Source organism: Rhagoletis zephyria, unplaced genomic scaffold (assembly GCF_001687245.7).
Source record: "Rhagoletis zephyria isolate East Lansing unplaced genomic scaffold, Rhagoletis_zephyria_1.1 Rzeph_scaffold_00879, whole genome shotgun sequence".
In the NCBI taxonomy this organism is placed as follows: domain Eukaryota; kingdom Metazoa; phylum Arthropoda; class Insecta; order Diptera; family Tephritidae; genus Rhagoletis; species Rhagoletis zephyria.
Genome location: NW_016157963.1, coordinates 8,487 through 20,243, shown reverse-complemented (window position 1 = coordinate 20,243; position 11,757 = coordinate 8,487). Strand labels below are relative to the sequence as shown.

The 11,757-nt window shown below is 39.5% G+C and overlaps 1 protein-coding gene across 1 annotated transcript; it reads right to left on the bottom strand.

The window, feature by feature from the left end:
* Positions 1–3,616: 3,616 nt before the first annotated feature.
* On the bottom strand, positions 3,617–5,263 carry LOC108361907 (ATP-dependent DNA helicase pif1-like). The gene has a single exon (XM_017614680.1). The coding sequence runs from the start codon at positions 5,261–5,263 to the stop codon at positions 3,617–3,619; it is 1,647 nt and encodes a 548-aa protein (XP_017470169.1).
* Between the last annotated feature and the right edge of the window lie 6,494 nt (positions 5,264–11,757).

The window sequence follows — 11,757 nt, the reverse complement described above, 5'->3', positions numbered from 1 at the left end:
CTCGCCCTTTACAATTTTATCCACACCCCTTATTGTCTCTAAGCCTACGTTAGCTGAGAAAACGGCTTTGAATTTTTCCAACACCAATTTGGCAAGAGGCCCCTGTGCTTCTATAGGCCGCATGGGCATGTCTATATTTTTAACCTAAAAAAAAAATTTAAATGCTATAATCACTTTTTTAAAGGAAGAAAAGGCAAAAAAGGCAAATATCTTAAAAAAGCAAAAAAAGGCAAATATCTTAAAAAAGGCAAAAAAGGCAACATCAAATGTGTATATATGGAATCAGGGAAAGCTAAATCGTGGACATTCTTAATCGAATATTCTCTATCTCTTTAGCAGAAAAAAAGGCAATTTCCATAAAATCCGTTCCCTGCTTATAACAGTCTAAGATCCGACAAGGGTACGACCTTCACCCACCTGTTTCATGGATTAAAGCTATTTTGTATGAAACTTATGTCTTAATAAATATTTCGCGAGTGGGTTGGTTGAAAAAAAATCCTGGCCAGGATATTTTTAATTAAATACTCAAAAATTATTATTTTTTTTTTAAATTTTGTTTAATGAACAAATTATAAACCAATCGGAAGTATTAAGCCTATAAAATGTGAAAACGTTGGATTGTCTATTTTTTTCTGGCCTACTTATCGGGTTGGCAGGTATGAACTGGTAAGTAATACTAGTAATTTTCACTCATCTGTTTTTAGAACTTACATTGCACAACAAGCACAAAAGCAGTAGCTATTTCAGTTTGAAATACTATGGCTGTTCCATGTCCTGAAGTATTTGGAAAAGGGCTATTATGTTGTATTGAATTCGGGCAGTTTTTTGCGAAATGTTAGGAAACCAAACAATTTCAAGGTGACAGCTTTTGAAAAATGGTTTAAATTTAATTAGCACTGAATTTACACGTTCAATAAATTGCTTCGTATCTGCTCACATGTATGAGTTATCAAAAACCATTCTTTTGAACATGTTAACCTCATGTAAATGACAATTATACCAATTCACAAAAACATTTATTAAATGTAAAAATCAGTACAAACTCATAAAATCAGATTTCGGGTTCTTAAAAATCAGTACAATAAAAAAAAAATCAGCAAATGTACTGATTAAATCAGCGCATCTGGCCACCCTATTCCCGCCGGACAACGAACTTTCGTTAACTTTCCCCTTCTATATCGGTGTTTGTCCGGCGGTCCGCAACTAACGCGATTTAATTTAATCTGCCACTTCTCGTTTGAGTCTACACGGAAGATAACACGGAGCTACCAGCGTCAGCGATATTAACTTATTTCAGGTAATATACAAAATTGTATAAAAAGAAGATTTGACAAAATATATGACTTTAATTAAACTATTATTAAACCACGGTCTTCTATTTTTCTCTTATTTCCATTGAATAAAAAACCCCTGTGCGTTCAAGCACTCTGGAGGCACATGCGTTTTGACACTTGTTTTTTTTTTTTTGAAATACCCGAATACACTTCATACATACTTAAACTTGATTTAAATGATTTTCAGTACTTACCTACCATTCCTTTATACTTACCATTAACGTGCATAGATCACGCACACATTTACTAAGTTTAGATGATAGGGTTACGAATTTTTACCTGTAAGGATTAGGATTAATTTAGGATAAGAAAATGAAGTTTGCATAAATTGTACTGATATAACGGGAATGCTGACCCTTTTAGTTATATAGGAAGGCATGCTAAAGACTTTTATAATGGGGCTACTGATATTAGGGTGCGCCAGTAGTCACGGTGAGGGTGGGCCAGCACCAGGCACCACAATACCAGCGGTGGTGCCTCATATTCGGTCGTAGTTTTTTTTTTTTGATTCTTCGTAGTTGGTTAGGTTTTTGGATTCTTGATTTTTAGTTTAATTTAAATGTATTAAACGTTCTTTTTTCCAGCTTTTTTGTTTGTTTTGTAACGGATTTTTTTGAATTTGTGGAATTATAATTGTTGTGTGTCCGTCCGTTGGGATGATTGAAAAGGCATGACTGTTTCTCTGCTACGGCACAGGGAACAGTAGTGAGTCAAGAACCTCGCCAAGCCGACATGACTAGCCACAGTGCACCCCATTGTATCATGTCGCCTGCACTCACTACTACTCTCATCGTATGCGTACCATAACACGCTTTTAAAACGAAGGTATGCTTATGCATAATTTCGGTATTTCCTCATATGCATTATTTCGGTTTATTCTTACTTCCGCTCCCTTTTCCGGCAACACAGAAAGGAGAATTCTACTTAGTAAGGGTTATAACCCCTAAGCGCGGCCGAAGGCCGCCTGCGCAAAAAGAAGTTCTGGGAAAAAGTACTTCCACCCCTTTTTCTGGCAACACAGAAAGGAGAATTCCACTTTGAATGGGTTATAACCCCTAAGCGCGGATAAGGCCGCCTACGCAGGAAGAAGTTCTGGGAAAAAGTACTTCCACCCCCTTTTCTGGCAACACAGAAAGGAGAATTCCACTTTGAATGGGTTATAACCCCTAAGCGCGGATAAGGCCGCCTACGCAGGAAGAAGTTCTAAGCAAATATACTTCCGCCCCTCTTTTCCGGCAAAACAGAAAGCAGAATTCTACTTAGTAAGGGTTATAACCCCCAAGCGCAGGGAAGGCTGCGCGAAAATACTTCCGCCCCCTTTTCCGGCAACACAGAAAGGATAATTCTACGTAGTAAGGATTATAATCCCTAATCGCGGCCGAAGGCTGCCTACGCAGAAATAAGTTCGTTTTCATGTATGCACCAGTGTTGATATTTGAGATTTTTAAATTGTAAAACTTATCGAGAAAAACTGTACATTTTAGAGCTTAATTGTACTTTTCACCATTTCCGTCAATACATTACCTCCCGTTTTCCTTCAACCTAACATACACTATTTTTTGTCTACTACAGTGGGTTTATCTTTCAGTTCATTGTACAGCTTCAGTTGGTGTAAGCTTAATTTAATGTAACTTATCATTGAGATCTGTCCACTAGCCCATAAAATCATAGCCAGTTTTGTCAGAAGGTCCCTCTAAGTTAAACCAAGTTTCATTAAGTTTACAGTTTAACTTAAGTATACATAAATAAATTCTTAAATTGTATTCCACATTTTAAAAAATACACCACGCGATAAAATTCTACGGTCACCCAGTTTTAGCTATATATTAAATTTCTTCAAATTAATTTTATTATTTTTTTATGAAAGTACTAGCAAATACCCATCGAGCTTCGCTGCGCCTTAAAAGTATTTTTGTGTTTCTAATCCCATGTTACGAAGCACGTTGGGTATTTGATAATTTATTTGAATAGTGATCCTATGTCAATTTTGACCACAATTAGTATGTTGGTAGTAATATTTAGGTGATATCTTTTTTATGAACATATTTTATTTTAATATATCCCTATATACTACATTGTAGGACTTGTTATTCTCCGCCAATACGTATAAATTTTGAGCGCTCGAGACTCTTGAGCAACCAACATAAAGTTGACAATTTGAAAAGCAAGAAGTGCCCATATGAAGTCCTGCCACTTTCAATGTTTGACCCCGGGATTTATTAATAGTCATTGTGAATGCTAACTTTAGGGGAAATTGCAGCCTCTTAAATTCAAATGGCAAATTATTTGGGATAATTGGAATTAGCTGATCCGGTGAGAATAGTTGCCTTGATGATATTTCTCCCCATCTCTGTAACACATAGCCGGGTGCCATTGCACAATCTCGGTGCATATAGGTTACGCATCAGCAAAACTGGGACTCCAATCTTTAGCTCGAGTTTAAGGGAAGGCACGTCTGTTAATTCCAATGTATTAAGAAATTCTACAAGGTAAGATGTACTGTCATCACTGCTCATCACCGTATCTATTGATGTGTAGATTTTCGATTCTCCAACTAACCCTTCCATTATTTTTTTGTTAATATTATGGACAGACTCATTTTTTGGCGAAAGCACTGCCCTCTCGCATAACCAATCGGGGTTTCTTATATTAATTTGCAAATTCGGATAAACGCACAAAATTAGTTCATCCTCTGTCATCACTGGATTGCAAAAATCGCTCTTAAATTCAATTTTACCATATATGTTCGTTTGTAGTACACCCACACCGATTTGAAGCAGCTTAGATGCATATTCACCACTTTCCAAATCATTGAAAAGTTGAACTCGCATATTGCACGTAAGGTAAAGCTTTTCCACCTTGGACCACAGTGCCGACGCCTTCAAACATGCATTCATCTCATCTGCCGGTGTACCCCTCTCAATAACAGGCAATGTCTGCCTAAAATCACCAGCGATCAAGACCACAACTCCTCCCATCAAAGCCTGATTGATACGGATATCTTGCAGGCTCCGGTTTAATGCCTCTACAGCATGCTTATGCGACATAGTGCACTCGTCCCACACAATTAACTTGCACTGTTGCAAGAGAGCACCGCGGTTGCTAGTTTTGCTAATGTTGCAAGTAGGGGTTTCTTCGCTCACAAGATTTAGTGGCAATTTAAAAGTTGAATGCGCAGTCTGTCCACCAGTAAGCAACGTTGCTGCGATTCCTGAGGAAGCCACAGCCAGGGCTATATTACGGTACTTGCGAAGTCGAGCCAGCAACAGGTTTAGAACAAATGTCTTGCCAGTACCTCCTGGTGCATCCAGAAAAAAGATTCCCGGTTCACCACTATTAACACGCTGTATAATTAAATTGTAAACATGCTCTTGCTCGGGAAGCAAATGTGGTGTCATTTCATTAACAAAAGTGTCTAAGGCGACGGTATCATAATTGAATTCTCTTATAACATCGCTTGACAATTCTCCCCTTCGTTGTGGTGTAAGCAAACCAAAATCCACCATATTTTTTCCGCATAAGTTATTTATTTTATCCTCTATTAATTTCAGCGCCTCATTAGTTATCAAATCTGCGTGCGTCCCTTGTAGCGTATGCGCGATATACTCTGGCAGTGCGTCCTTGTATTTTTCCCACAGCTGGAGAGGGTTGGAGACTCCGCAAGTACTCACTAAAATTGCAAACAGCTCTCTGAGTTTGGCGGCTGAGCGACACAGCACGGCCTCCTCCATGGTTAAGTCCCAGTGGTTGTCATCATGCAATAGTCCACGTGCTTCACATGCTTCCCTGAATGTCGCTCGCTCTAGTCCATCAAATTTCTTCAGTGCTTGGAAGTTCGTTGGACCACGGTATACATGCGACCCAGTGCGTCTCCAGCTTTCACGCCTGGCCAACCCTCCACATGTGTCCCTTGTAAACGGCGCTTCCATTCTTTCCTCATTGCGTTCCAAATATAGTACCTCGGTATTTCAGCGTATAACAGGGTTTTTGCGAAGTTGTCAGTTTCACAAAGTTGAAAAAATGCCGTTAGTGTTGTTTTTGGAGGCGCTGCAACTCTATGGCGGAAATTGTGTTCCGTGAAGTAAATACGCTCGCCATTGGGCAGGTGTACTGCTAAGTGAATGACAGTAGGGTGTCTTTCATGAAGTGGCAAGCCAAAGATTCTCCAGGCCGCAACATTGCTGCTCACGTACCGGCCAGCCCTGAAGGTTTGGACTTCATCTCTGGGGTTAATATTAATATCGCCAGCTTGCCTCACATTGAAAATGGCTTGATCGCTAACTTTCTTTATGTACTTACATATATACTTTATGGCCTGAACTGAGCTACAGTACTCTACGTTAATATGGGCATCGAATATTTTTGAAAGAAGAGGCACAACCCACCTGTTATCTACTACGACGCCTTCTTGGTAGCCGCGCATTCTAATATTAGCCATGCGTCCTCTATCGTGAGGTGCTCTTCGACGGTACAAGGGGTAACCATTTTCATTTGTCGGTGTGTCCTTAAGTGTTGCCCGGGGATACTGTTTACTACATTTTCCATTCTTCATGCATGGAGTTGACATATTAAGTGCCCCGCATGGACCATGGATCATATTTTTGACAATAGTATCGTATAGTTTTTGGTCAATGTTAGCATCAGGGATTTCCGCACTAATTATGTCGTCGATTTGACTTGGTCACAATTTTTCTTTTAGCCATAACAAAAGATGAGCATGAGGCAAACCTCGTTTCTGCCACTCTATTGAATACATAAAGCACTGAGCGTCTCCAAATAGTTTACCTTTCGTGTGCAGGGCGACTAACTTTTGGACTTTGATCTTAAAAACTCTAGCAATAAGGTCGTGCCTGTCAGTGGCTTTTTGACCAGGCATAAGTTCGATAGTGACGTCTTCCCATGCCGGATTACACGTAAACGTGATGAACAGATCGGGACGCCCATAGTTCCGAACGTATGCGAATGCACTTCACTACAGTAGAAGGAAGTATAACGATTTGCCCTACGTCACTCGCATTAACTTGCGCGTCTTGTCTTACAGCGTCTTGCAAATGTATATAGTTTTCCGCTCGTAACTTTATTTGATTTAAAGCGATGTATCTCAATCGCTCACTTTCTACTTTTACATACATATCAACTAAAAATTGGTTCAGAAGTTGCTTGCATGTTAGCAGTAGATTAAAATTATTGTTACGAACCATGAGATGGTAAGCATAGAAGCCCATGCAGGGCACCTTTTTGTTAGGCACCGGGCGCCTATTTTGCGGATTAGTCTGTGGGATTAAAAGATCATAACCCTCCTGGCCGTTCCAAAAAATAAGCGGATACTGGAGAGCGTCATAAAATCTATGCGTATCAGTAATGGGACAGAGCTGCCCACTGCGCGCGTGCAGTACAATGTCCCTGCCGCTGGTGTGTTCCGCGCCAGCCACCACGGCCGCCACCTCGCTGGTGGTAGGCGCGTTGTAGCGCCGCTCATGTTCTCCGCGTGGCACGCGATCAGCGTGGATTACCACTTTGAAGCTTTCATTGGGCCTGTTCTCCAGAGCCGTTTTGAATTCGTGAACCAAAGCATTATTATTAGAATTAACTGTCTTTCAACTCCTTGTACTATGTGAAAACGTTGCTCGACCTGCGCATTCTCATCGCCCAAAAAATAAATTTGTAAAAATTGTGGCTGTCCATCTGGCACGGGAAGCAGGGATCCAATTCTGTGATAGACTTGCCCTTGTATGGTGAATGTTGGAGAAAAGCCTGGAATAGAAATAATCCTATCCGCCCCAAACAATGTCATGTGAAAGCACGCATTGTACTTTCTTATATTATTAAGAAAATGCCGCGATTCATCCGTTCTATATGTAAACAATTCTTTCAGAGGCTCTACTGGCTCCTCGAACCGCGGTATACATACTTTACCTCCAGAACAACATATCCCGTCCGTTTCCTCTTTCTATTTCTGTGCATCACAAAATATACATACTTTATCCATTCTCTCCATTTTTAGCAGCCTGTGATTGCCATAGTGTATGTTCACATCGTATTGCAATGCAGCACGTTCAAAAACACTCCAAGTGTTTCGAGTGAAAGCTTCCCGCCGCTGCGCTGCCCTTTCAGCAACAGCCCGTCTCCGATCATCTGCTTCATCGACCGTCTCAAGAGCTCTCTGAGATGCCATATATTCCGAAAATCGCTGCCGTCGTTGGTTCGCCTGCTCCAGTGTTTCGGTAGCCCTCAAGCTAGCTTGCCGCTGAACTTGTTCTTCGCACCTTACCTGTTGTTGATCCGGCGTCTCAGCAGCTCGTTGGGACGCCATATAATGGGCATGTTGGTGACGTCGGCCTTCCGCCTGCTCCAGCGTTTCGGAGAATCTAACAACCGCTTGACGTCTGGCTTGCTCATTCCTTCTCAGCTCCGTTTGAGTGGAAGTCTCTTCACTTCTAACTATTTTCATAGTTCTCGCTTTTTTAGATGTGTTCGTCAAATTCGATTTTCGTTTTGCCGGCATATTTAAAATTTAATAATACAAAAAGACGGACTCGCGTAATAAAGCACAAACGATGTGATAACGAAAACTGAAACCGGCGTTTGAAAGTGCTTTAATTTTTGCAGTGAAAACTTCTTTAGCGGCGCGAGTGACTACAGCAAAAACAATACGCATTTGTATGTTATTTGCCTATAAGTGTGTAGTTATGTATGTATGGCTGCTCATTGAATTCAAGCGAACTATCGAAGTCAAATTGAAGAGATCTTGTTTTTGTTGTCGCTTTGCCGGTGGCTCCACTATGCAGCCATACGTACATATGTACGTATGTTTTTACGTATGTGTGTTTGTGTGTTTATGTGGCGACTTAGAGCCTACGTGCGTAAATATGTCAGCGCATAGAATTCAAGCGAAGGGTTGAAGTCAAATCGAAGTGATTTTGTTTTTGTTTTCTTCGCTGTTCTGGTCGCTTTGCGGCCGTTCACAACAACAGCAACAGCAACATATCTATGTTTGTATATACATATATATGCAAGCGTACTTCGTTGATATACTGATATATGTTATTTGCCTATAAGTGTGTAGTTATGTCTGCTCATTGAATTCAAGCGAACTATCGAAGACAAATTGAAGTTATTTTGTTTTTGTTTTCTTCGTTTTTTGCAGCCATACGCACATACATATGTACGTATGTTTTTTACGACGTCGCTTTGCCGGCTGTTCAAAACAACAGCAACAGCAACATATGTATATTTGTAAGTATATATATACATATGTATGCAAGCGTACTTCGTTGATATACTGATGAAGCAAGTATGTATGTAATTAGTTAAACTTTTTTAACAGGAACAGTTTTAAAAAAGGAACAGTCCAGCGCCTTCGTTTTGGTCTGCAGGCTGTATCGGAGATACAGCCGCTAAATTTAAACGTAGAATACGTGGTATGGTTAAGAGCATATCCAAATCAAAAACGAAAGCACACACTAAGAAAAAATATCGATATCAAAATCGGTAATAATATCGATAGCAAAATGGATAACAAAATCGATAAAGATATCGATAACAAAAGCGATGACAATATCGATAGCGAAATCTATAAAAATATCGATAATAAAATCGATCAAAATATCGATACCAAAAGCGATAACAGTATCGATAGCAAAATCGATAAAAATATCCGTAACAAAACCGATAAAAACAGTGATGACAAAATCGACAACAAAATCGATAAATATATCTATAACAAAATCGATAAAAAATATCGATAAAAATATCGATAATTATATCGATAAATTCCGAAAATATCGATAACAGAAGCTATAATAATACCTATAGCTGCGCGGTAACAGAATCATTAAAAATATCGATAACAAAACCGATAAAAATATCGATGAAAAAATCGATTAAAATATCGACAACAAAATCTATAAAAATATCGATTACAAAATCGATAACAAAATCGATAAAAATATCGATAACAGTATCGATAACAAAACTGACAAAAAGCGCTAACAAAATCGATAAATAAGCGATAATGAAATCGATAACAAAGTCGATTAAAAAATCGATAACAAAATCAATAAAAATATCGATAACCAAATTGATAAAAAATATCGATAACAAAATCAATAAAAATATCTACCATTTAAGTTTCGAAAATATCGATAGCAAAATCAATAACAATATCGATAAAAATTTCGTTAACAAAATCGATAAAATATCAATCACAAAACCGACAAAATATCGATTATTATATCGATAAGTCCCGAGGATCCCGAAAATCTCTAAAATGTCGAAATAGTTCCCAGATTGAGTCTCTGCGCCTCTCTATATATTTTTCTCTAAAACTACCTTTATTTTAATCTTTATTCCTCTATCTTCATCTGTACTTTTATAGGGATCCTCATCCTCATCATTTTCTTTATATTTATCTTTGTTTTTATTTTTAAGTTTATCATATTCTTCATATATATATTCCCCTTCACGTTTGCCCTTATATAAGTAAAGTGTTTAAATTTACCTTGGCCTTTATTTTTGCCTTTATCTTTACGCAATTTTGTTTTGGTTTTTATTTTTACCTTTTCCTTTATCCTTTTCTTTATTTATGTACGTACTCACCTTTACTTTTATTCTTGGAGTGGTCTTTTGCTAAACGTTGTTTCACTTCAAAAAGTTTTCGTATGTACATATATAATATGTATGTATGTATAGACATACATAGATTACTAAAAAATAGAAACAGATCCGCATTAACTGCAATCAACATATGTACGTATGTATGTATTTACATATGTACATACGCGCGATTAGGTTATAAATATTGCGCCATCTGTTTATCAAAAACCAAAATAGTACTTACGCACACATACATACTTTTTGTCTCCTTCCCTCACTTACAACGCATGCACGTGTTTGCTAAACGATGACAAAGTGATTTTGTATGGGAAATCACTTATGCCTATATATTTGAATCAAATAAACATACTTAGAAGCAGGGACGTGAACCGGTTTTGAACCGAACCGGTTTTGGACCGGAAAACCGCTTTTTTCTATTAATTAACTGAACCATTAACCGAACAGAAATTTTCCTCAAATGTTTGATCCGAACCGAAAACCGAACCACTTTATATAAAGGTTTAAAGGTTCGTTTCAACCAATTTTCAATAGATAGGTTAGGTTACGGTGGTTGTCACTCCGCACGGAACGGTAGAGAGACACACTTAGGCCATTTTGACCCATTGTGATGCCACTATGAACGAGCTCTTGTTCCTTTCCCCTAGTTTCCCAAATGCTAGAACCATCGTGTGACCTTAACGTATCGTTGAAGGTCGCGGACGTCCACAGAGTCGAGATCGGCTAAACACCGAAAAATATGTTGACTAAAAATAGCAAGTCTTGACCTTGTCAGGGCGGGGCAGTGGCAGAGATAGTGTTCTACACTCTCCACCTCCTCCTCGTCCCTGCAGGCACGACAGAAATCGTTTGCGGGATAACCCATTCGCCTAGCATGCGCTCCCATTAAGCAGTGTCCTGTAATTATACCTACAACTGTGCTAATAATGGGGCGGTCGATTTGTATGAGAGGTTTAGATCGTTTTTCGTTTATAATTGGCCAGATCTGTTTTGTAACAGAACATGTTGGTTCTTTCGCCCAACGTTCGTTGGCTAATTTAATAAAAATAGATTTCAGTTGGTGCCTGCATCGAGCGCAGTGTTTGTTGAGCCTAGTTCAGTTCCCCCCCTCGCCAGCTCATCTGCCGCGCAGTTTCCCGGTATTCCACTATGCCCNTTGAAGGTCGCGGACGTCCACAGAGTCGAGATCGGCTAAACACCGAAAAGTATGTTGACTAAAAATAGCAAGTCTTGACCTTGTCAGGGCGGGGCAGTGGCAGAGATAGTGTTCTACACTCTCCACCTCCTCCTCGTCCCTGCAGGCACGACAGAAATCGTTTGCGGGATAACCCATTCGCCTAGCATGCGCTCCCATTAAGCAGTGTCCTGTAATTATACCTACAACTGTGCTAATAATGGGGCGGTCGATTTGTATGAGAGTTTTAGATCGTTTTTCGTTTATAATTGGCCAGATCTGTTTTGTAACAGAACGTTGGTTCTTTCGCCCAACATTCGTTGGCCAATTTAATGAAAATAGATTTCAGTTGGTGCTTACTCGAGGACAGGGGAACGCCTGCATCGAGCGCAGTGTTTGTTGAGCCTAGTTCAGTTCCCCCCCTCGCCAGCTCATCTGCCGCGCAGTTTCCCGGTATTCCACTATGCCCGGGTACAAATACCAGGTTAATGGTGGCTTTCCCGGCAAGCTCGTTTGGGGTACTTCTGCATTCGGCAGCCACCTTTGAGGAAGTGTTACTGCACTGCAAAGATTTAATCGCTGCTTGGCTGTCAGAGTAGATAGTGACGGATTGTGGACAATTTGTGCCACTTTTAA

What these genes read in the sequence shown, in the direction of transcription:
- LOC108361907 (XM_017614680.1), bottom strand. Translation starts at nt 5,263, where the DNA reads ATGGAAGCGCCGTTTACAAGGGACACATGTGGAGGGTTGGCCAGGCGT.